This window comes from Vipera ursinii, assembly GCF_947247035.1.
Source record: "Vipera ursinii genome assembly, contig: scaffold_150, whole genome shotgun sequence".
NCBI lineage: Eukaryota > Metazoa > Chordata > Lepidosauria > Squamata > Viperidae > Vipera > Vipera ursinii.
This window is the reverse complement of record NW_028148116.1, coordinates 1-25414: the sequence shown is the minus strand read 5'-3', so window position 1 is coordinate 25414 and position 25414 is coordinate 1. Positions and strand designations below refer to the sequence as shown.

The 25414-nt window shown below is 45.2% G+C and overlaps 1 protein-coding gene across 2 annotated transcripts; it reads right to left on the bottom strand.

The window, feature by feature from the left end:
- Window positions 1-1226: 1226 nt before the first annotated feature.
- EEIG1 (estrogen-induced osteoclastogenesis regulator 1) lies at window positions 1227-18851 on the bottom strand. Of its 2 annotated transcripts, XM_083380324.1 has the most exons (10): window positions 18505-18851; window positions 16800-16829; window positions 12768-12884; window positions 12273-12319; window positions 9695-9861; window positions 8725-8829; window positions 7182-7371; window positions 6932-7053; window positions 5873-5942; window positions 1227-5656 (listed from the first exon to the last, which is right to left on the bottom strand). In XM_083380324.1, exons 1-10 carry the CDS (start codon window positions 18565-18567, stop codon window positions 5611-5613), a joined length of 957 nt encoding a protein of 318 aa, XP_083236450.1. In that variant the 5' UTR covers window positions 18568-18851; the 3' UTR covers window positions 1227-5610. The 2 variants fall into 2 exon arrangements, with proteins under 2 accessions (XP_083236450.1, XP_083236449.1); XM_083380323.1 differs by lacking the exons at window positions 16800-16829; window positions 18505-18851 and adding an exon at window positions 13491-13862.
- Between the last annotated feature and the right edge of the window lie 6563 nt (window positions 18852-25414).

Here is a 25414-nt window from a genome sequence, read left to right as displayed (position 1 = left end):
CCACTCCGGTGGGAAGGTAACAGCGTTCCGTGCGCCTTTGGCATCTAGTCATGCCGGCCACATGACCACGGAGACGTCCTCGGACAAGCGCTGGCTCTTCAGCTTTGAAACGGAGATGAGCACCGGCCCCTAGAGTCGGAAACGACTAGCACGCATGTGCGGGGGAACCTTTACCTTTTACCTTTCCCACCCTAAATTCTAATTTATTAATTTTTTTAAAAAAAGCAGTAGACAATTTCATGACCAGTTTTATTCTATCCGGGGCTTTGGGTGTGTACAAGGGTGCGTTTATACGTGTGCAACTCACTGCACCCTTCTCTGCAAAGCAAAAATAGCACACTTGGGAAGACACGTAACCGTGTTTTTTTTTTTAATCCCATTTATATCCTGCCCTTCTCCGAAGACTCAGGGCGGCTTACAGTCTAAGCATAAATCAATGTGCTTAGCAATAGCCTTCATTCTATGTGTAAGGCTTTGTACAATAGTCATAAAAATCTCACTCTTTTTGCCCTGTGCCAAATGTCTTAAATTTCTCAACTTTGGCAATATTTAACTCCCAGAATTCTGGAATTTGATCCACCTATCTTCGGTTTGCCATGGTTGAGATACACTTGTTAAAAAACACAGGTTAAAAAAAAGCAAAACATTTCTGTTTTATAGTTCAACACATGGATGTGTGTGGCATGTCCCAAATTTGTTTTTTGTTTTTTCATTTTCTAGGGTCTATATCTTAATTTTATGGAAATATTTAAATGAGAACAGGTTTTCCATTTTGACCTGGCAATTCGCAACGGGTTAACTGCAATTTTCCTTTGTTTATCCTTAATTCTGATTCTTAGTTGGGTTACATGCCTTCCCTAACTTAGTATCTGGCAGATAAATTCAAGTAACTTAGTAGTCTGCAGATGATTTGAAACTGAAGTTTCCTCCTTTTTCCCCACCCTTTTTCCTCACCTGCCAGACCTTTTTAAGGGTAAGGACAAAACCTTGAGTTTTGATGTCTGAGTCAATGGACTTCCCAACTTTTTTGGCCAAGAAACAGGGTATTATTAAAGTGGATTAGCCAAAAAAAATGATGAAAAAAATCAGAATATACACAAGTGGATGTGATCCATTACTGGATGGGATACCACCAGGAGAGGCCAGATTAGGCAAACAAAACATATTGGAAGACGGCAACAGCAAAGCACTTCTAGATTTATTTCTGAAATTTATATGCTGCTCATTCTGTAGTTCGAGCGGCTACATCAACTGGAAGGAAACAAAATTGTTGATTGCATCCACGTTAATTTCCAGGATTTGAGAGGTGTGTGTACGTGTCAAGATTTCGACAACGAGAAACAAAAAGAACAGCACAGACGCTCATTGTGATGTACCAAACAAAACCCAACCTTTATTTCCCCCCCCCCCAAAAAAAAAACCATTACGACATTTGATTTTATAGTGATTTTTCTTCTTTTTATAACTGTGGCTTCTCTACATCAGGAACCAGGTAACGGAGAATACAAAACAAGACTGGTTGAATCAGACAGCACAGCATTCAATACAAAAAAGCATAAATACTAGAAGAATGAGTTAAAACAGGGAAATATGCAGATTTGTGACTGATTCTTCTCCGGGCCCAACACTTTTCGAAAATATATTTGAAAATGGATCAGCAGGGGACGGTGGAAGGGAAAAAAAAACATCTTTTCTACAAATGCTTTTTAAGGATTTCAGTTTTAATCTACTTTCAGATTTCAAAGTTCAGAGCACATCAAAACTATCTCTCCTGGCAATTCTTTTAACCTTTAAATTTTGCATAGTCCTCTTTTCTCTCTCTCTTCCAAAAAATATCTTTCCCGCTATAGAAATATCTGAATATAAATCGCGGTGCGACTTTCGAATCTTCTTAAAAATTCGCTTTCCAAGAAAATAAAACGCGGTCTCTTCTCTCTCTCTTTTCTTTCAACCCCCTGAAAAATATGGGCTTAAAAAAGCAACGGAACATTTTAAAGAAAACGACGTTTCTTAAAGCACGGCGAAGAATTTTGAGTTTATTTATTTTACATTCCAGGTTTGCCTTATTTTGGAGGCAGGGCCAAAAGGATTTTTTTATCCTTTAGAAGCTGGAGAGGGAAGGTTATGCAGCTTGGAAGTTGGCTATATTGGATTATATATATTTTTTTTCGAGGGGAAGAACTGGACAAGAGAAATTATTGTGCCTCTAAGAGACCAGCTCCGTCTACAGAGCCTAAGAAACAAGGGTAGCCAACTTGAAGGGTTGATTACAGGAAAATGGCATTTTCTTTGAACAGCTCCTGAGATCACGTGGAGAGATCTGCTCTCCCGTTCGGTCCCTTCTCCAGGAAGGGACACCCTGATCCGTACCTAGCAACGTGGGAGGAATCACCTTCCAGAGGGTTTTTTTCACAACCAGAGCGCAGCCCAGCTGCCTCGATCAAGTTTTTCGTTTTTAAAACTTTCATTTTTTCCAAAGGGGAAGATTTAACTGCAGAAGGAAGCATAATTAAAAAAAAAGAAGAAGCAAGCAAGCCATTTGGGAGTGGGTCACTGCGAAGACCCAAAGTATTTTTTTTGTTTAAAAAAATGTTCATTAAAAAAAAAACAGGAAATAAATTTTCTGAAGAGAATCGAGCGGGCGCTTGGGGGGGGGGGGGGAAACTGAGAAGATGGCTAGTTTTCACCAAAATAGAAAGACATTTTGTTTGCCACTACTTTGTAAAACTTTCTTTTTTTTTTAATCGAAAGTGAACATGACTTTCCCGCACCTCTCCAGAAACAACTCAGCTCTTCTCTTGAGAACTTTCGCTCAAAAGATCCAGAGGTTTTCCGCTGCGGAACCAACAAGCCCCAAATAAAGTCTATGGATTTGGCACCGTGCATGGAAGGAGAACAGATCCAGCTGTGCTCCCATCCTGCCTGGGTCCACGGCTTGGGCCTTGCTGCCATTCCGATGTTTCACCGAATCTTGGTTCTTTGATCACAGCTGGATGGGCGAGTGTCGCACATCCCAAAAAGTAGAAGGAAGGCAACCAGGCAGAAATTTAAGAGAAACCCAAACTCTAGTTGCTTTCCATCCCTCCCTGCTCAAGTTAGACATAATTATAAAACAAACCCCGGTAAGCTGAATCCAACAGATACTATAAGCAATGAAACCATGATTTAACACCCCCCCTCCCTCCAAAATTCACAACATACGCCAGCCTGCTGGCTTGATCAACAACAACAACAAAATCAATATATTTCAAAATCAAAAGGGGAGGAGAAAGAAGGTTAACCGTGGTGTAAGGTGGTCAAATGGAAACCATTTTCCAAATGGCATCTCTAGGTTAATTGTCCCGAGTAGTGCTGGGCTGGCTGTGACCAACGTCTTAAAACAGCAGAATTTGCCCACCAGGGAAAAATAATAACAAGGTCTACCGCTTCGCCCATTCGTGGTGGGACAGGCCACCAAGAGAGGTATCTAAAGAAGCTTCGTCTTCTTCCAACTCACCAGGTCCTTCTTAGCAAACACGCTCTGGAGGACCTCTTCTCTCATGGAGGTGCAAGGATTTCACAAGGCCACCAACTTCCAGATGGAGTTTTCCAGATCCACCCTGGAGATTCTAGACCTTTCCCAAGTTTCTCCTTTTTTCTGAAGATCAGGGTCGGTCTGGGACAATCAGGGCGTTTGAGGCTCTCTGATCTGCTCAACACAGTGGCTCTCAGCTGGGTTGGAGCCTTCAACTCACAGAACCCTTGGCTAGCTCAGCTGAGATAGGAGAGGAACGTCCTGGTCAGGGGTTGAGTGGAGAACCCAATGTTCGGCAGATCATCGCCCAATGACTACTATCTTGCTACCACTCAAGGGACCACAGGCCTGCCCTGTGAGGTCCATGTGCCTCTCTCCACAATTCCTGATCCTGTTCTGAATTCCATTTGCACACTGTTTTAGAGCAGAGACAGTAGTCTAAAGGGCCTGTGGGGAAGATGACGCCCCCCCGCAAGCCATTACTAAACCAAGTGAAATGTGTGTATATGTGTGTGCGCACTCAATTGATGCCTACACCAAGGCCAAGCTACTTTCTTGAAATGGGAAAAACCTGAGTCTTTCCCCCACCTCCAAAAGCAACAAGTGAAGGGTGGGGGGGGGTCACCCAATGTGTAGGATGAAACTGCACAGGAACAAAGCTTTGGGTCTTCCAGATGTAGCTTGGGGATGACCAACATTAAGAATGCAACATGGGGAAAACCAGCTCACAGCTTCACTGCTTCTGCATCGGGCCCCAAAACTCGCTCGTTTCCTACACAAATTTCAACATTTGGGTGGAGAGGGCCATAAAGCATTGATCCGATGGAAAGACAAATCCAGGAATCTTTCCCCTACGCTTCCCGAATGTGGTAGAACCCAGTTGAGGACATACAGTTGAGCAATGAGTTCTGATGATGCTACACTCCTCATTTCATTGCTTATGGAGTTTGGATTCAATGCAGACTCCACACGCTCTATGAGAAAGAAAGTGACTGGAGGACATTTTGGTGTCTGGTGATGGAACCTTCTCCACCATGCTTGGACAGGAGGACACCTTCTCAAGGCTCAACGTCTCTGTTTCAAGTCAAAACCCAACCGAGGAGAATCCTAACCCGTGCATCGAGAAGGCAATGAGGTTGGGACTGATACGGAATATTTTTCTACTGTTATCACCGAGCGAAAACAGAAACCCAACAGGCTTGGGGCTCTCCTCACCTCCTCACCTGGCTGCAGTGACTGTGTGTTACCCCAAACAACTGTTGTTGTTTTTTTAAAAAAACAAAACTGAAAAAGTCAACAGCGGTTCCCATTGAGGAAAACCAAAGCTTTTTCCTGGACCCATCTGAGCTTCTTCAAGCATCGCCTTGCACAGTAGCTGGCCAAGATCATCCCCCTTCCTTGTCCTGCAGGAGAAGGAGGACCTCAATCTAGAACCTGAACTGCACTCAGCATCTTCAAAACTCCCCGTGGCTTGCGGAAGCTTGAAAGAGGGTTTCCAAGACCCAAAACACACAAGCGGTTTCCTATGAAAGAAAAAGCTTAGGGGAGGATCACTGGTTCAGAGCGGTGACGTAGCCGGGCCGTCATTCCTTGGCTATCAGCCCTTGGAGGGATAAATGCGAGAGAGGAGATGTGGATGAACCAATGGTGGAATCTTCGCCACGGTCCTGACTGCCGACGTTTCCAATTTGAGCTTTTTTTCCCGGGAACAGGAGAGCGAGAGGGAAGTGTTCACAGTGGTGTAACTTGGTGGTGGTGGTGGGGAAAGGGATGATCAAGCCATCCAACTGAGCCGTGGTGCTCGCCACAAAGAGCCGTCCTGAGCCGCTGTCCCTTCAAGGCAGCCGTTGCAAGGGGCAGGACGGTTGATCCCGTCCTTCCGAATATGGCCAACGGTATCTTTCCAGAACCAACAATAAAGTGCCTGTTTGTGAAGTACCTCTGGGCAGGTGAGGAGTGCTTGGATTCAAAATAAAAAATAAAAAATAAAAATTGAGAAGTCCTGCCCGGAATGTTATGTGCAGAGAAGATTAAAAAGAAATCAAGAGAGAAAAAACGGTGGGGTGGGGAGGAAAGGGTACCCATCGAGTTCACATTTAATGGGTTTCAATGACCACTGGCTCGTAAACTCCAGACGAGACTCTGCAGGAGAAAAAGTGAGAAGAAAAACACTGTGATAGAAGCATCCACAGAACGTGTGGTTGAAAAGGAACAAAAGGGAGAGATTTCAACTTAAACTAAGAAGCTGGGACTCTAAACATTACCAAGTTATGCTTTCAAAGACCCAAATTCCTCCTAAAAATGAGGCTTAAACTCCAAAGTATTGGGGGGAAAAAAACAACTGTTCCAGGACTCTACCTGTTTGCTAGCTGAATCCCACTCAGCGTAGTTGTGCCATCTCGGCTCACAAACAGCCTCAGGTTACTATCTGGAAGACAAAAACGATATCCGGGAGGTCAACATTTTAGTCTTTAGGAAAAGATGTCGGGGGGAAAATGCCAGCGAGGCTGGAAGGAGGAGGGGGTCAAGCAGGCGCCTAGCTTGGAATCCTTGCGCAGTTGCAAGAGGCATAACCTTGACCTCGTCCAAGATCCATGAAGCCTTACACCTGGTCATACCCCAGGGAAGGCAAGCACTCTTGTGAAAATTCACGTGCAGTGTTAGTACCGCTTTATAAAGCCTTAGTAAAGCCACACCTGGAACGCTGCATCCAGTTTTGGTTACATTACAAAAAAAAGTTGTTGAGACTTTGGAAAAAGTGCAAAGAAGAGCAACTAAGAGGATCCAAGGCCTCGAGACTAAAACATATGAAGAACAGTTGGGAGGATTTGGGGATGTCTAGAGAAAAAAGAAGGACTAGGGGGGACATGATAGCAGCCTTCTAGAATTTGAGGGGCTGCCACAAAGAAGAGGGGGGGGTCAACTTATTTTCCAAAGCGCCAGAAGGCAAGAAAAGAAACAATAGATGGAAACTAATCAAGGAGAGAAGCAACCTGGAATTAAGGAGAAACTTCCTAACAGGGAGGACAATTAACCAGTGGAACAACCTGCCTCCAGAAGCTGTGAATGCTCCAACACTGGAAGTTTTTAAGAAGAGACTGGACACCCATTTGCCTGAAATGGTATAGGGTTTCCTGCCTGAGCAGGGGGTTGGACTAGAAGACCTCCTGATTCTTGTAACTCAGGCAGAAAGCAATGAAGTTGCTTTCTTCAGCTACTTACGAGTGGCTTGGGTTCCCTATGCCTGACAAATGAGCAGGGGTTTGGACTCTTGCACCCCAGAATCCCCCAACCGAGGCTTAGGAATTCTGGGCGATGAAGTTCAAGGCAGGCTTCCAGGTGGTGAAGTTGGAAGGCTGCACAAGGGAGTGAAGGAAAACGGGGCAAAAGTTTCCTTAGGAGGCGAGACGTTCTCACCTTCCGTGTTGCTGACATTGGTGAAATCCTGACTTTGCATGATCTTCTCCACAATGTCACCTGCGTCGATCCGGGTGTCGTCCACCCAGGTGGGATGGCTTTCTACGGAATCCTTTTTCCTTCTGCGGGGGAAAAAGAGGTGAACAAAGAAAGGATAAAAAAACAAGCAAACGGGGCAACGAATCCCCAACGCTTGCAACGAAAGGATGGGAGATGTTCTCCTCCGTGCGTCCAGCTTGAGTGTACCTACCGAGATGATCTGTCTGACAAAAGGTTGGGTCTGGGGGGTCTCGGGGGCTTCTCCAACCTGTGTTCCCGTTCACCCTCCGGGCATTCAACCGTCATGCTGAGACCTCCCGAGGCGCTGCTGCTGGTGGACGTGTTCCGGCGGTGGGTCAGGTCCGATAGGCTGGACGATCTAGAGTGCTCGGTGCTGTATCCTACAAACGAGAACATCAGGACAATCTTGATGCTCAAGCCGGGAACCATCTGAATCCAGCATTTGGTTCCCGACATGGGCCACCAGAAGAACGTCTGAAGCACCTTACCAGGAGATGGGAGACATACCTGTTCTGAGGTCCCAAAGGTGTTTTTTTCAAGAGGCCACTGGACTTCCTTGTTTTACTTGGAAGACGTTTCGCTTCTCCTCCAAGAAGCTTCTTCAGCTCTGACCGGATGGTGGGGAAATGGAAGGATTTATACTCCTCGCAGACAGCTGGTCATTTGCATGTTTTTAGAGAGTCGTTGAGGCCACTTGGATGTTTACTGGTGTCCTATTGTGTCACAGGAAACATCCTGCAGCCAAGAAGGCTCCACACCCATTTGCACTGCTCAGGTGACCTTGAGGACACAGGTAAAACCTCCAGGAGGCCTCAACGACTCTCTAAAAGAAGGCAAATGAGCAGCCGTCTGCAAGGAGTATAAATCCTCCCATTCCCCACCGTCCAGTCAGAGCTGAAGAAGCTTCTGGGATGAGAAGCGAAACCTCTTCAGAGAAAAACAGAGAAAGTCCAGTTGCCTCCTGAAAAAAGCAGCTTTGGGACAAGCATGGCCTGGATGACTGACCCTCTCCATATACATCTTCTGATGTTACCTGAGATTTGAAAACAAGCTACCTTCCCTGCACAGGTTTATCTTTGGTCTTCAGGACTAAGAAGATAAACCCATTATCATGTAAAATAAACGAATCCTACATGAACTTAGCCACCTCCCTCCCCATTGAACAGTAACTCCATCACAGTGCCTTTGGGCTGCGAATATCCCAAATTTACAGCAATAGTAGGCATTTATCTATTAAACAGCCAAGTTTTAAAAACAAACGGACAATTCTTCCCGGCTTAGCTAGATTAAAGAAATATTATTGTGTTTGTTTTTTTTTTTTAAAAATATTTAATTTGGATGCCAAACCCGATTCTCAATGACTCCCAAGTAAACACTAAAAATATATATATATACAATCCAAAACAAAACTAGGAATAAAAGCTAGTTTTTCAAATATGCGTAATAGAAAAATATATAAATGAATGGTCTTAAGTCGAGGACTTACCTGTATTTATTCAACATTGCCACCCCAATAAAAAGAAAATAAAAAAAGCCTCTTGCCGGTTTAGGTAGGTTTAAAAAAAAGAACTTTTTTTTTTTAAAAAAAATGACTATTACATTTGTCTCATTTTATTGTTTTGTTATAGGTTCGGTTCTCCCTGGGAAAAAAAAAGGCCACGAGGCCCTTAGAAATGGGAGCATCACTTAGACGGGCTCATGAAAACCCAGCTCTTGGCGGAATGGACACTGACCAGAGATTTTGGATTGCTGGCTGGCATAGCTTGAATTTCGCGAGTGTCCAGAATGAAACACTTCTTCTGGACTTGATAAGTTCTGATCCGGTTCTTCCAAAACCCCTGGGAAGGGAAAAAAAAATCATCATGATTGACTCAGCCTTCCATCTTTCCAAGGTTGGTAAAATGAGGATCCAGATTGTTGGGGGGCAAAATGCTGATTCTGTAAGCCACTTAGAGATGGCTCTGAAGCACTGTGAAGTGGTATCTATCTATCTATCTATCCATCCATCTATCTATCCATCCATCTATCCATCCATCTATCTATCCTTCTATCTATCTATCTATCTATCTATCTATCTATCTATCTATCTATCTATCTATCTATCTATCTATCTATCTATCTATTTTATCTCTATCTATTTACCTATCTATATCTACATCACTCTATCTACGTACCTCTCTCCCTCCATTTACCTATCTCTCATCTATCTCTCTACGTCACTCTCTCATCTATTTATATCCACATCACTCTCCCATCCATCCATCCATCTATCTATCTATCATCTATCTATCTATCTATCTATCTATCTATCTATCTATCATCTATCTATCTATCTATCTATCTATCTATCTATCTATCTATCCATCCTTTCTTCTCTCTCTCTCTCTCGTGGTGATAGATATTCTGCCGATTGCCAGCAGTTCGATCCTGACCGGCTCAAGGTTGACTCAGCCTTCCATCCTTCAGACGTCGGTCAAATGAGGACCCAGATTGTTGGGGGTCAACAGGCTGACTCTGTAAGCCTCTTAGAGGGGGCTGTAAAGCACTGTGAAGCACTGTATATAAGTCTAAGTGCTATTGCTATTAAAAATGTAGATCCCATTTTTTTTTTTTTGCTTTTGGGGGGAGCAGCGTAAGCGCCTTAATCCCTTTCATCTCTCCCCCAAATTGGGCAGCAGGGCAGGAAAAATGCTTTGCTTATACCTGACCCCAGGATGGTGGCCCTGGGCTTGTTCTGACGGACGGAACCGATCGAAGATGCTGCGTTGGTGTTGGGGGTCACAGTCTGGCTGTTTCCCTCCCCTTTGCAGTTGAGCTGCAGGCTCGAATCTTGTGCTGGGATGACCACGGATTTGGCGGTGGAGGGCGGGCTGTGAAAAGGCAGAGTGTACTTTTATTGGAAAGAACAAGGCTGGGGTGGCCATGTTGCACAGCTGCCTTGATCTAGTGGCTAAGAAACCAGGCTAAAGAATAGGAGACCGTGAGTTCTAGTCCTGTCTTAGGCATGAAAACCAGCTGGGTGACTTTGGGCCAATCACCAGGTGAGGGTGAGTTCTAGTCCCACCTTAGCCATGGAAGCCAGCTGGGTGACTTTGGGCCAATCACCAGGTGAGGGTGAGTTCTAGTCCCGCCTTAGCCATGAAAGCCAGCTGGGTGACTTTGGCCCAATCACCAGGAGACGGTGAGTTCTAGTCCTTCCTTAGCGATGAAAACCAGATGGGTGACTATGGGCCAATCACCAGGAGATGGTGAGTTCTAGTGCCACCTTGGGCATGAAAGCTGGTTGGGTGGCTTTGGGTCAGTCCCTCTCTCTCTCAGCCCAATCCACCTCACAGGGTTGTGGTTGTGGGAAAAGCAGGAGGAGGAAGGCAAACCTGTTGGACAATGTTCACCCCCTTGAATGATTTGTAATCAAGAGGGGGGATACCAATAAATAAATCAAGTCATTAAAGAACCAGCCAGGTCAAAGCTGGGTAGATAACAGAAGGTGGAACAAGAGGGACATTTAAGGAGGCCCCCAATTGAAGCAAAATTCTTGAGGAAGGCGGAATAAAAAATAAAACAATGGGGATATAATCAAACCGCCCAACCCAAGACCAGAAATCGTGGAACGAGGATGGAAAATAAAAGTACCAGCTTGCGCTGGGAACCGAACGGATTTGGCAATCTGGAAACAGGCTGAAATTTCCTCTTTTCTTCCTTCTCTTTGGGGGGGGGGAAGTGGGGGGAGCTTGTGAAAAGAGTCCCTAGCCAGTCAGGGCTCCCAGCAAGGTGTTTCGTTGACAGCTTCACTCTCCCATTTGACGTTGGCGCACCTCAACCATGCTGGTGACAAGGTCAGTCTTGCGAAAACTGCCTACGCAACAGGCTGTTTCCTCGCCTGCTGCCTTGGTTACCGGTATGGAATTGCCAACACCCTTTGCCCACAGCATGCCACACCCCTGCCAGGTATGTCTGAGCTCTGCTGGCAGCTAATCCGCAGCCACCTCCTTGTACAGTCAACAACCACACACCTGTTCCTTTTTTTCCAAACAATTAAAAAAATATCTATTTTTCACAAATTAAGGCGAATAAATGCGTCCGAGGATAATGTCGCAGGATCCAAACTGGGTCAGTCACTGGGGAGCCCATTCTCATAAGAACCTCTCTCTAGCTGAGTGTGTGCTAGCCTGTGTGTTTGTATTTGTAGTGTAGGTGGCTTTTTAGATGTGGATTGGGCTGTGTTGGCTGTCGTTTGCTTGTGCGGGCCAGCCCTTGCCCACTAAGTGCTTGGTAGGCTGCTAGTAAATCGGCACCCCTGTTGACTGACAAAGTGCCAGTTTCCCACTTCCCTGGCTGCTTGTGTGTGCTTGCTCATCCAACAATCTTAAAAGCCAATGACTTCAAAGCCAGCCATCAACACAACCCAATCAACATCTAAAAAGCCACACAGAGTAGGCACTATAAATACCACCTACAGCACACACTCTGCTAGAGAGGTAAGATAGGATATAAGGTAGATAAGAGACGATAAGGTAAGGTAAGGTAAGGTAAGACAAGGTAAGGTAAGATGGTAAGATAAGATAATGTCAAGGTAATGATTTAAAAGCTAACCAGCTGACGTAATGTGAGATGCATGATGTAACGATGGGAATAACTCAGCAGGGTCTGTGTTCCTTTAAGAGCCCGCTGGGTCTGTGCCCCTTTAAGAGCTTTGTATAAAAAGGAAGGCTCTGCAGATGTGTGCTCTCTCTTCTGTTTCCTTGCTGTAACTGCTGTGTGTTGGAGCCTGCTGTATTGGCACGTGTGTGGAAATGGTTCCTGGTGTAGGATATTGTAGAAAGCGTAAGTGATAGACCACCATTTAAGAGAGACCATTGTTTACTGTGCCTACTCCTGGGTTGTCTCGCGCAATGAGACTGTGCATGCTCTGACAGATAAGATAGGATACGATGATAAGATTTATTGTCATTTTTTTTATTGTGAGCACGCTGGCACACATTAAAAGTGAAATTCTCTTGCCTGTTCTCAAAAGTCTACACCTGTATAACACACATATAAACATGCCACATACAACGTATGTATATTAATCACTGCCAGTTCTCTGAAGATGGGCTTCAGCACAAAGCGTTTGTTCCTGATGACCAAACCAGATTGGATCCTCTTTACTGTTCTCCTTTCCAATCTCCCCCATCTAATGCTGCTGGTCACCACCAGCAGGGTTTATATATGGAGAGAGGACATCAAGAGCTACAGAGATAGCCCCTTCCCCAAAGATTTCTAAGCTTCCCCAAAGACTCACGTTTTGAAACAAGGGTCTCCGGATAAGAGGGACATGCCAATGGTGACCTGCCAAAGAACGAAGGCAAGAGAGAGAGAGAGAAGGAAAAGCCATGAAAAGACAACCTGCCAGGACAAAATATAGCAAGCAAAATAAATAAATTAAAACGCAGGGGCTCTCAAGGAGGATCTGGAGAGGGGTGGGTGGGTGGGTGGGTGATCAACCCTCCAAAGCGCCCGAAGGCAGGACAAGAAGCAACGGAGGGAAATTAATCAAGGAGAGAAGCAACCTGGAACTAAGGAGGAATTTCTTTAATTGTGAGAACAATTAACCAGCGGAACAACCTGCCTCCAGAAGTTGTGGGTGCTCCATCACTGGAAGCTTTTAAGAACGACCCTGTATTCCTTTGTTAAATTACTTTTTTTTTTTTAGTGGAGAGGTCTCCAGCACACCTCTTGGCGACCACGCTGCCCATCAGCCCCACCTTACCGCCGCCCTGCGGTCCTCCAGACTTACCTTCAGTATGGAATTGTCTTGCCTGGTGTTCTTGGTGTCGTATCCTTCCAACAAGCAACAACGGGCGGTGAGGCCAGAGCCTGCAAATTCAGCCAAGTTTAGGTCGGTGAAGCCGAGCTGTAAAAAAATAATAATAATAAAAAATCAACAGATTGGGGACCAGGATGGTGAAAAGCTGCACATTGCAGGTGAATCCACGTTTGCAATCTCGTGTCCCTTCCAGGAAGAACCATTTCACCCTCCTAACCTTGACTTTTTGTTGTTGTTTTCCAGAAAAACCCGGGAAAGGATCATTGGTCTGGCAAGGAAATGTCTATGGAATTCTCAGTCCTTGAAGTCACGGTTGTCCCAAAAGAGCATTTTTTTTCCCCCAAGAGGCAACTTGGACTTTCTTGCTTGGGCCTTTGAAGACGTTTCGCTGCTCCTCCAAGAAGCTTCTTCAGCTCTGACTGGATAGTGGGGAATGGAAAGATGTATATTCAGCAGCTCCAAGAAGGCTCCACACCCATTTGCACCGCTCAGAGTGACCCTGAGGACACAGGTAAAACCTCCAAGTGGCCTCAACGACTCTCTAAAAGAAGGCAAACGACTAGCGGTCTGCAAGGAGTATAAATCTTTCCATCCTCCAGAGCTGAAGAAGCTTCTTGGATGAGAAGCGAAACATCTTCACCACCACCATCCCCAGAAGGTCCAGTTGCCTCCTGAAAAAACAACAACACACACCTTTGGGACATCTGGCAAGCAAAGTGTTAAGTCACCCGGAGAGGTTGCATAACCAAGGACAGCGGAACAAGCCAGGTCAGTGATGTGGAAAATGTTCACTCCCATGTATGCGTACACAAATATAATAAGGCACTCTTTGTCCGAAGCTCATCCCGGAATACATGCAGCCAGCACAGAGAGAGAGAGAGAGAGGGAGAGAGAGGGAGAGAGAGAGAGGGAGAGAGGGAGAGAGGGAGAGAGAGAGAGAGAGAGAGAGAGAGAGAGAGAGAGAGAGAGAGAGGGAAGGAGAGAGAGGGAGAGAGAAAGAGAAAGAGAGAAGAGAAAGAGAGGAAGAATTAAAGAATTGGCGCTAAAGCTGGTTTTTTCTTCTTATGGGGCAAGGTTGAAAGGGAAGCACCTTCAGGCATGTTTTTTTTTTAAAAACACACACCACAGAGTAGTCCTTTACTGTTCATTTAGCGACCGTTCAGAGTTACAACGGCTTGGAAAAAAGTGACTTATGACCCATCTTCACACTTAGGACCGTGGTGGCATTCCTGGGATCAAAATTTGGATACTTGGCGAGGGGTTCATATTTATGACGGTTGCAATGTCGTGTGTGTGTGTGTGTGTGTGTGTGTGTGTGTGTGTCTGACGCGATTCCCTTTTGTGACTTTCTGACAACTGGGAAAAAAACCAGATTCGCTTAACAATCATGTGACTAATTTAACAAGGGCACCGATTCACTTAAACAACTGGGGCAAGAAGCGGGTGGCAGAATGGGGAAAAATCCACGCCGGTTGCCGAGTGCCAGAATCCTGTTCACAGTCGTAAGCGTGAGGACCCTTTTTTTTTAGTGTAAATCTTCAAATGGTTGCTAAATTTATTTATTTATTTATTTTATTTTAATTCCATTTATATCCCGCCCTTCTCCAAAGACTCAGGGCGGCTTACAAGCTTAGCAGTAGGGATGGTTGTTATGTCAAGGACTATCTGCATGGTATAGGGTCTCCTGCCTGAGCAGGGGGCTGGACTAGATGACCTCCAAGGTCCCTTCCAACTCTCTATTCTATTCTATTCTATTCTATTCTATTCTATTCTATTCTATTCTATTCCATATTTTTTATTCTATTCTATTCTATTCTATTCTATTCTATTCTATTCTATTCTATTCTATTCTATTCTATTATTCTATTCTATTCCATATTTTTTATTCTATTCTATTCTATTCTATTCTATTCTATTCTATTCTATTCTATTCTATTCTATTCTATTCTATTCTATCCTATTCAATATTCTATTCTATTCTATTCTATTCTATTCTATTCTATTCTATTCTATTCTATTCTATTCCATATTTTATTCCATTCCATTCTATTCTAATTATTTCATTCTCATCATCATCATCATCATTAAGATGATTTTTTTAAGGGAGATGAAGTAGAGCTGAGATGTTGTCTTGCAAGAAACCCACAAAAACAGGCCGGAGGGGAGATGGGGGGGGGCTGATGGTGGTGAAATTTCCTGCAGTTCGCCCCCCCCCCCACACACACCTCTTCCCACAGCTCCAAAACCCCAGACGTTCAACCCAACCGCCCTCCGAAGCGTATTAGCAATTTGGCAACCGCGCGCCACAACTACACGCAAAGTCTTGCACAGAACCCACTTCCTGTTTCTCAGGGCCGACGTGCCAAATTATATGTGGAGATGTTTTTTTGCAGCTAAAAGAAAGAAAGAAAAAGGAAAAAAAAAAGAGGCAAGCCTGAGTTTGTTGACCTGGGTCAACTTGCTCTTCCTCTTCTCCCTCCATCTATGGGTCAACCCCCTCATTTCATATATGTGTATATATATGTGTGTGTATGTATGTGTGTATATATACAGAGAGAGAGAGAGAGAGAGAGAAAGAGAGAGAGAGAGAGAGAGAGAGAGAGAAAGAGAAAGACAGACACACACAGAGAGACACAAACACATATATCTTTCTATCTATAGATATTCAGTATTTTACAACTGGCAGAACTGCTGGTGCGTAACGTTAGAACAACCTACACGCTTCACCGTACAGAGGTCAGGCTGTCCTCACATGACAAACCGCCGATGTTCTTGGCCAGGCTGAGCGAAAGACGCCCGCCCTCTGAGGTACGTTTGTAATGAATTATGCTGGGATTTAAAGCCCAGGTCTCCGGCCATCTCAGATTTTACGTTTTGACTTATTTTATAGGGGAAGACTATAAATAACCTCGGGCAAAAGAGCCAGACCAGGTTTAACTGACCCGCAAAGACCCAGTTTTGGGGTCTGTTTCAGGCCACATCCCTATTTTAGACTTGTTACACGAGTCCTCTATTGTCGCTGTGGTCCAGAAGGGATGGATTGAATCAAACCAGGACTGGCCCTGATACCCATTAGCATCTTTTCTTTCCAATGGACCGGCCTGAAGATTTCTGCCCTCGGGATGTCTAAATTGTGGTTAAAAAAATAAGACATGTTTCAACAGCCTTTTGGTGGTGGGCAAGAAGGAACCAGCTCACTTTGGATCTTAATAATAATAATAATAATAATAATAATTTAATTTTTATACCGCCCTTCACCCGAAGGACTCAGGGCGGTGTACAGGGCAGTACAATAAAATACAATATATAAAAATTAAAAGAAATATTAAATACAGTAGCCCAATTCAATAGATTAATACAAAATGTTAAAATACCCCTAAACCCATCAGACCAGGCCGGCTTGTTCAAATAAATATGTTTTTAGGTCACGTCGGAAGGAGCGAAGGTCGGGAGCCGTCCGGAGCTCCACCGGTAAACGGTTCCAGAAACCATGGCGGTTTTCTCCCCCCCCCCGGGTTTTAAATATTTTTTCCCATCTGTAGAGTTGTTTTAAACTCCAGACACCCAGATTACTTTAAGAGTTACAGTACGATGTACAGGAATCGTCACTCCCAACCTCTGGTTTTTGATAAGGGTGGTCAAAAGGAGCCCAAGAGAGGTTTTTTTTTTTTTTTGGAAAAAATGGCTGGCTTAACTTTGCAAGCTCTGCAATCTTGCAACCAGCTTCTTCTCAACCCTCTTGGATTTAGGAAGAGGAAGCCAGATCTAACCCAAGTTTCAGAGATGGCGGAGAGAACGCGCAATTGCCGCTTTGGGGGGGGGGCGAAAGCCCTAATAAGCAGGCATCTACATAGAATGAAGGCGATTGCTAAGCACATTTGATTTGTGCTTCTTAGATTGTAAGCCGCCCTGAGTCTTCGGAGAAGGGCGGGATATAAATGGGATTAAATTTTTTTTTAAAAATTGGCAAACTCAAGACATGATCATCGTCTACCATCTTACCTTGGAATAGGCCTTCCCCCCCTTCAGTTCCTGCCACAAGGAAAGAAAAGAGAGAAAAAAAAAACAATTTACGCAAGGAAGAACTCGGAGAAACAAAAGTGATTTTCCAAAATTAGTGTCCCAATCCTGGGGGTGGGATGCTATTCCAGGCTGTGAGGGATTTCTTGGAAGTTTGGACAGGAGGGTCAATCTCTCCAGGAAGAAAACGAGATTTGGCTGACCCAGTTTATTTAGATGCGCTTTTCCCGGGTCTGGCCGGGTCTGGCCGGAGAGGACCCTGAAAACAGAGCAGGGGTTAGAAAGATAAGTTTTAAGAACAGGTAAGCCCTGGATTTAACGAACAGAATGGAGGCTGCCCATCCTGGTTGTAAGCCGTGAGGAAGGATGATAACACCAGTCACCCAGGGGACTGACCTGATTTTACAGCCATTCTCGTGGCGGTTGGGAACGCCCCAGTCATTAAGCAAAGCAAGGGCTCGCCATGGCCCGTTTTTGCTGAAAATTGTTTATAAATGACAGTTCGGGGGCAAAATGGTGATAAAACGTGGTGACGTGTCCACAGGATGCAAACCAGATCTGTTTGCAAGGTCCAGAATTGGCAGTTAATTCTGATGGCTCTTTTCCTTCCTTCCTTCCTTCCTTCCTTCCTTCCTTCCTTCCTTCCTTCCTTCCTTCCTTCCTTCCTTCTCTCCCTTCCTTCCTTTTCATTTCCTTTCTGCCTTCCTTCCTTTTCATTTCCTTCCTTCCTTTTGTTTCCTTCCTCCCTTCCCTTTCATTTCCTTCGTACCTTTTCATTTCCTTCCTTCCTTCTGTTTCCTTCCTTCCTTCCTTCTCATTTCCTTCCTGCCTTTCTTATTTCCTTCCTTCCTTCCTTTTCCTTTCCTTTCTGCCCTCCTTCTCATTTCCTTCCTTCTTTCTCATTTCCTTCCTTTTCATTTCCTTCCTTCTCGTCCCTTCCTTTTCATTTCTTCCTTCCTTCCTTCCTTCCTTTTTATTTCCTGCCTTCCTGCCTTCTTGTTTCCTTCCTTCCTTCTCGTCCCTTCCTTCCTCCCTTCCCTTTCATTTCCTTCCTTCCTTCTTGTTTCCTTCCTTCCTTCTCATTTCCTTCCTGCCTTTCTTATTTCCTTCCTTTTCCTTTCCTTTCTGCCTTCCTTCTCATTTCCTTCCTTTTCTCATTTCCTTCCTTTTCATTTCCTTCCTTCTCGTCCCTTCCTTTTCGTTTTCTTCCTCCCTTCCTTTTCCTTCCTTCCTTCCTTCCTTCCTTCCTTCCTTCCTTCCTTCCTTCCTTCCTTCCTTCCTTCTTCATTTTCTTCCTTCTTTCCCTCCCTCCTTCCTACAAGAAAACAACACAGCCACAAACCTGGGCTGGTTGCCAAGCCCCCAATTACAGGAGGTCCCTTCCCCCCCCCGTCCTAAGTTTGAACGGTTATAAATCGGGGAGCAACTGTCACAAGAGCTTCCATCTGGCTGGCTGGAAAAAGTCTCTCTCAAGTCTAAAGGATGTGGAGAGAGAAAGATGGGTCTAATCCAGATGGGTCAGGAGACACCCCCCCCCAAAAAAAAATAATAATAAAATCCTGGATTCAGGATTAGGACTCGGGAACATCTCTGACCCAAGAGGGCGGTTTTTACATCTGGGGAGCCCAGAGGTTTTCCCAATGAGTTTTTCCACCCCCAGCCCCCACCCCCCAAACAAAGGACTCACTTTCCGGACCGACACTCGGCAAATGCAGGGATCCAGGAGCCCCGTGGTGGGATTAGCGCTCATCTTGCAAATGAAGGTGAATTTCTTCTTCCAGCGCACACAGTTCTCTTGAACTTCTTCCCTGCAAGGGTTGGTTGGGGAGGAGAAAAAAAAATGCAACCTGGGTCCAGATTCTCCCAAACGTTGGAAGCTTGGAAAGGACTGCAAGGGTCCCTCGGAAAGAAAACCAGTTCTCCGCAGGCAGCCCAAAATTTCCGTCGCCGTGCGAGGCAGCTCTTAAAACGAGCTTTGACCCGTTGTTACGGCTTTTCCTGTGACAGTTGTTCAGTGAAATCACTGCAGTCTGTTACGTTGGCAAGACTGTTGTTAAGCGAAACTGACCCTGCCGGTCACCAAAGGGGATCCTGTGAGCCCCCCGGGATGCTGCAACCGTCATAAGTACGAGTCAGTTGCCGGGCGTCTGAATTTTGACCACGGGGACGCTGCGACAGCCGTTAAGTGTGAAAAAACGGACTTAAGTCACTTTGTTTCCCCAGCGCTGTCGTAATTTTGAATGGTCCCTAAATGAGTTGTTATAAGTTGAGGACTATCTGCATAGTAATTCTCGTCCATCTACTGCTCTCGAGTGAGAGCACGCACTTCAAAATGAAGGCCATTTTTTCCCCCCTGCTGAAAACTCAACTCCCAATCCACGTTCTGGAAGAACTCATTTCACACCATTGTTTCCTTGAGTGTTTTGCTGAAACACAACTGCCCACATCAAGGAAAAGATGCAGCTGGATAAGGGGGGGGGGAAATGGTCAGCTTGAAGAGAAGGAGACTTGCAGAAGCTTTCGGTGAGTTGGAGCAGATGAAGAGAGGAAGGGAAGGGAAGCGAAGGGAAGGGAAGGAAGAGAGAGAGATGGATGGATGGATGGATGGATGATGGGTGAAAGAAGGGAGGGAAGGAGGGAAAAGAGATGAGAGGAAAGAAGGAAGAAAGAAAGAAAGAAAGAAAGAAAGAAAGAGAGAGAGAGAGAGAGAGGGATGGATGGGTGAATGGATGATGGGGGGAAGAAGGGAGGGAAGGAGGGAAAAGAGATGAGAGGAAAGAAGGAAGGAAGAGAGAGAGAGATGGATGGATGGGTGAATGGATGATGGGTGAAAGCAGGGAGGGAAGGAGGGAAAAGAGATGAGAGGAAAGAAGGAAGGAAGGAAGAAAGAAAGAAAGAAAGAGAGAGAGAGAGAGAGAGAGAGAGGGATGGATGGGTGAATGGATGATGGGTGAAAGAAGGGAGGGAGGGAGGGAAAAGAGATGAGAGGAAGGAAGGGAGAGAGAGAGATGGATGGATGGGTGAATATGATGGGTGAAAGAAGGAAGGGAGGGAGGGAGGGAGGGAAAAGAGATGAGAGGAAGGAAGGGAGAGAGAGATGGATGGATGGGTGAATGGATGACGGGTGAAAGAAGGGAGGGAGGGAGGGAAAAGAGATGAGAGGAAGGAAGGAAGGAAGGAAGGAAGGAAGGAAGGAAGGAAGGAAGGGAGAGAGAGAGAGAGATGGATGGATGGATGATGGGTGAAAGAAGGGAGGGAGGGAGGGAAAAGAGATGAGAGGAAGGAAGGAAGGAAGGAAGGAAGGAAGGAAGGAAAGAAAAATGAATAGCAGAATAACATAGTTGGAAGTTGGACCTTGCAGGACTTTTAGTCCAACCCCCTGCTCAGGCAGGAGACCCTAAACCAGGGTTAGGCAACCTTGGCTCTTTTATGACTCGTGGGCTTCAACTCCCAGAATTAGTGAGACAGCCGCGCACGGTTAACGGTTAACGTGGTCCGATTTGATTTGACTTTGCAATGCCCCAGCATCGCACCTGAAGCTACAAGCCCATACTTCACCCACATCCATCGGCGGGAAAAAAAAAGACCCCGTTTCAGAAGAATCCGGATGCAAAGGAAGGAAACGGAGGGAGGGAACGGAAAAAAGATAGCCGGCAAGCAGAAGGTGATCAACACAACAAGAAACTCAGCAATTGAGTCCGGTTTGCTCCCTCTAGCACACTGGCTAGATGCACATCTGGGATGGCTTCCCCCACATCTGGAAAGTTGGGAGGTGAGAGATGATAAGGTTTCAGATGACCCTGGTGAAACTCAACCTCAAAAGATCTCAAACGGAGGAGACTCTGGTTCTGGAACCATACAAATGGTCCCTGAAGGCTACAAAGACCCGGCTTCCAAAGACCTTGGCTCCCAACTCAACAACTTCGGCATCACCATTCTGGAATGTCGTGTTCCCTCTAAACGACACACAACAACAACAACAAAAAATGGCTTAAAAGAAGACCAACCAGCTGCTTTTCGGTTTTTTGCTGTTGTTTTAGTTTGAGAGAGAGAGAGAGAGGTCACTCTCTTAGCCAACTGTTAATTCCAGAAGAACTGTGTCAGAGAGAAGAGAGAAAAACATTTCAGAACATCCGCATTTAATGGCCAGCCCTCGTCATGCCAAAAAAGCATTTTTAATTCTGATTTTTTTTTCCCCCACCGTCACCCCTGGCTCTTAAGATCTGCAAAGGCGTGGTGGGTCCCATGTAGGAAAATGCTTTTAAAAGCTCGTGGCGAACACCATGGATTTACAATGTTGTGCAGGATTTCGCTCTTTATGTACGAGCAACCAATCTTCGAAGGAAACCTGATATCAGATGCTAGAGATCAGAAGAGGTTTTAAACCACGGTGGATGAGACAAAAGCATCAGATGACGGGAAACGATGAAATCCTGTCTACAAGCATTCTTAGGGTACAAATTAAAGGGGGAAAAACAACAACGGTTTGAACGTACTGTAGTATCCTACGGATTTTGACAGGCTTCTCTTGTTTTGCAGCTGCTAAATCCACGTTCCTGGGATGAAGTGACGTGGCTTGTTCCACCACCCTCCTCCAGATCCCAAATTCAAGAGATCCTAAAGTGGTGGGCACAGACTCTTACATGAGTCAAGGAATTTCCCCAACCTCATCAAAAGTAGCTTGTCTTCTCCCATCAACTGTCCTCACAACGCAGCCAGTCACGGCGAAAAGTCACTCCTTCGTGACTTTGCCCACGTCAACCGAGACACAGCTGAGCCAAAGCTGATGAACGTCCAGCTGTTTTGTTCTCCCAGGCTTGTTTCTTTCACAAAAGAGGGCAGTAAATTCACCAAGACAAGTCATCTGGCTAACAAGGGGATGATGCAAACTTCATTAGCAATTGAGCCAAGCGGGGTGATGTATCTTGGATTTGTTTTCTCTGAAGGTCATGGAAGATGACCGTCTTTCCTCTGTCTACCCACAAAACTACACTCATCCTTTCCCAAACCCCTCTGCCCCCCCACCCCCAGTTTCCAACATGTTTTTGGCAACCCAGTTCTATCTATACTTAACAGTTTGTCCCAAAGCCAGCTTTCAGACCCAGGACTAAACCGTGATGAACGCCAGCCCTGCCACGTGCAAAACCAGTTTGTAAGCCCAATTTTATTTGCAAGCTGAATGCAATATGGATCTCCAGGCTGAGAAAATAATATTATTAGCTAGAGAGACCCGCCACGTACACGGCGTAGGTAAGGGAACGGCTACGGTTTATGTCTGAAAATGCGGTGCAATATCCTTCTATTATATGAAGCAGCCCTGAATTTTAAGGCATGGGTGATTCTTCGGCAGGTCACACCGATCAAACACAATGGGAAGTGGTCTTCTCCGGGACTTCAGACTGTCTTGGCAGGAAAACAGTCTGCTGATGAACACCAAGTCCCTGCCACATGTAAAATTTATGACTCCAACGTTTTGCCCGTTGTTACCGGGAAAGAATTTAATGCCAGTTAAGAACTTAACCCAGCCAAAAGAAGGGAAAAGATTGAGAGAAGATTGAGACCACAGCAGTGTTAGATCATGAGTCTGAACGACAACAGGGCAGTTCAACCTAAGCTCTGGTGGCCACGTGTACAAGAAGAGGACATGGGTCATTTCTGGGCGGGAGCCATGGCTGATTGCCAGAGACAGAACTATCTCAAGGGTCATTAAGCAAGCTGGGGCTGCAATCCAGGTTAGAGGAACTGCAGGAGAGCTACAAGCCTTTGGAGTCTTGTAGCTCATGGCTACGCTCACTGTGGGTCCATAAATAAATCAAGGTTGGTAGCCTCCTCATCTCACAAGGGAATTTGAACTATTTCTAGCTTGCAGACAAAAGAAACACAAGTTTGGTCCCTGATTAAGTGGCTCTTACCTAACACAATTGAGTCACATGGGACCTTCAAAAGCGTGTTCCTCAGCTCTTCTTCTACCTTCTCCCCCCAAACAGAAGAGAACGGAGCTGGAAGGGACCTTGGAGGTCTTCTAATCCAGCCCCCTGCTTGAGCAGAAGAACCTATACCGTCTCAGACAGGTAAATGTCCAGTCTCCTCTTGAAAATCTCCAGTGATGGAGCGCCCAGGATCTCAAGACGTATTAGGGCTTATTTTCTGGTTAAGTCTTATTTTTGGGGAAATACGGTACTAAATGCGTCCGTCTGGCTGATGATCTTAACTGGGGGTTATTTTGCGGGGTAGGGCTTATATTATGATCGTCCTGAAAAATCACGCTAAGGGCTTATGTTCCAGCTGGTTCTTACTTTTGGGGAAACACAATAGCAATGGTTGGGTTTTATGGGTGGGCACCTCAGTTATCCGTGTTCCCTTCCCATTCGGTCTTTTGGAGAACATGGATGATTAAGGTGGTCACTCATAAAACCCAACCACAGTTGGCAGAGTGGAGAAGGTAGAAACCAAGTTGAGGAACACGTCTTTGAAGGCCTCATTCCCATTTGGTCCCACTGGAATGACACAGATGCTAAAACTGTGGTTCTTGAGCACGGCGGAGAAAGAAAGCTTTGGTTCAAGTGACCACCATGAAAATGGATGTACATAAAGAAGGCATAAGAAATGGAGACTCCAAAGTAGCTGACCACCGTCTTCTTCTCTGGAACGTTGAGTATCCCAGAACAAAATTCAGTGGGAATAAAATTAAGTCTTCTCTGGAACGTTGAGTATCCCAGAACAAAATTCAGTGGGAATAAAATTAAGTCTTCTCTGGAATGTTGAGTATCCAGAACAAAATTCAGTGGGAATAAAATTAAGTCTTCTCTGGAATGTTGAGTATCCCAGAACAAAATCCAGTGGGGAAAAAAATCAGTCTTCTTCTTTGGAACGTTGAGTATCCCCAGAACAAAATCAGTGGGGAAAAAATTCAGTCTTCTTCTTTGGAATGTTGAGTATCCCAGAAAAAAATTTAGTGGAACAGAAGGTGGACCACCAGGATGTTCTTTTTGTGACTACAAAAAGGTTTTTTTTTAAGGATAAAACTCAAGATTCTCATGCTTGAAACTCCAAACCTAGTATTATCTAGGAGACCATGAATTCTTAGCAATGCTTTCCTGACTTGGCAAGCTAACTAGCAATTTTCGAAGGAGTTGACTATGCGGAAAGATACCTTTGAAGTTGTCCCATGTTTTTGAGCAGCCCCTTCCCAGGCACCAAAAACTTAGGCAACAGACATCTCCGTAACTGGTCCTTTAAGGTAGACGTTGTTTTGATTTTGGGTAGCTAACGACTGTGGGGAAGGGTACGGTTCCTCACCACATAAAAGCCACTCTGCTTTTAATTGCACTGTAATAGGGGACCTGGTGGGCCTAATTTCAATCCTCCCTTTTGAAATGAGGTCAGCAATACTTAAGAAGCCGAGAAGCACAAGATTTAGTTCAGAAGAATTGATTAAACAGCCTGGCAGCTAAGAAGCAGGCACCTTCAGTCAGGAGCCCACCAAAGAATCAAGACTTCATCCTATTTTCTGGACTGTCCTTTGGATGCTTTCAAACCATTGCAAACGGGTGGAATTCTATATCCTGATGTCCTAAATCTCCCTAAAACCCACGAGCAGTTCAAAGATCTAATACTCTACAGATAGTCCTGTTTTAAGAGATAACGAGTAAAGATTCCCCTGCACATGCGTGCTAGTCGTTTCCGACTCTAGGGGCTGGTGCTCATCTCCGTTTCAAGCCGAAGAGCCAGCAATTGTCCGAGGACGTCTCCGTGGTCATGTGGCCGGCATGACTAAATGCCAAGGCGCATGGAACGCTGTTACCTTCCCACCGTAGTGGTCCCTTATTTTTCTACTTGCATTTTTACGTGCTTTCGAACTGCTAGGTTGGCAGAAGCTGGGACGAGTAACAGGCGCTCACTCTGTTACGCGGCACTTGGGATTTGACCCGCCAAACTGCCGACCTTCTGATCGACAAGCTCAGCGTCCTAACCCACTGAGCCACCGCGTCCCTGGTGATCTATATCTATATCTATATCTATGTCTATGTCTATGTCTATATCTATATGTTTATATATTGTGGGTTTTCAGCAAAAGAAAATACACGGGTTCACTTAAAGAACAGTGTTCATTTAATAATGGCTGCAAAAAAAAAATCAGGCAGGGTAATGGGATGACTAAACAACCGGCAGGATTTAGCACCATAATTCCAGCCTCAATTAGGGTCATAAATATACTAATTGGTTCTTTCTCCATGGAACCTTGGCTTCAAAATAAAAACCTCCACAGCCTCAGAACTTCTGTTCTTCCATTTGTGTCAAGCGTGACTCACTTTTATGACTACTAGATATCCTCCCCGAATGTTGTAATCCCAGAAAGAGGCTGGTTCTTCCCCCCCCCACCCCAATCTCTTTTTTTAGACTGTCCACCTTTCAAAGAATGCTACTGCCAAGGATGGCTTGTTCTAGGCTTAGCCACCCACATTTTTCTCTCTCAGAAATTATTGGAGTAAACATCTTGTTTGGGCCTCCGTGTTTTTAATCCCGTTGCTCTCCAAGTCCCGCGTCACCCTGAGAAGCAAAGCGCTTTCTGGAAAACGATGCAAAGAACCTGTTTT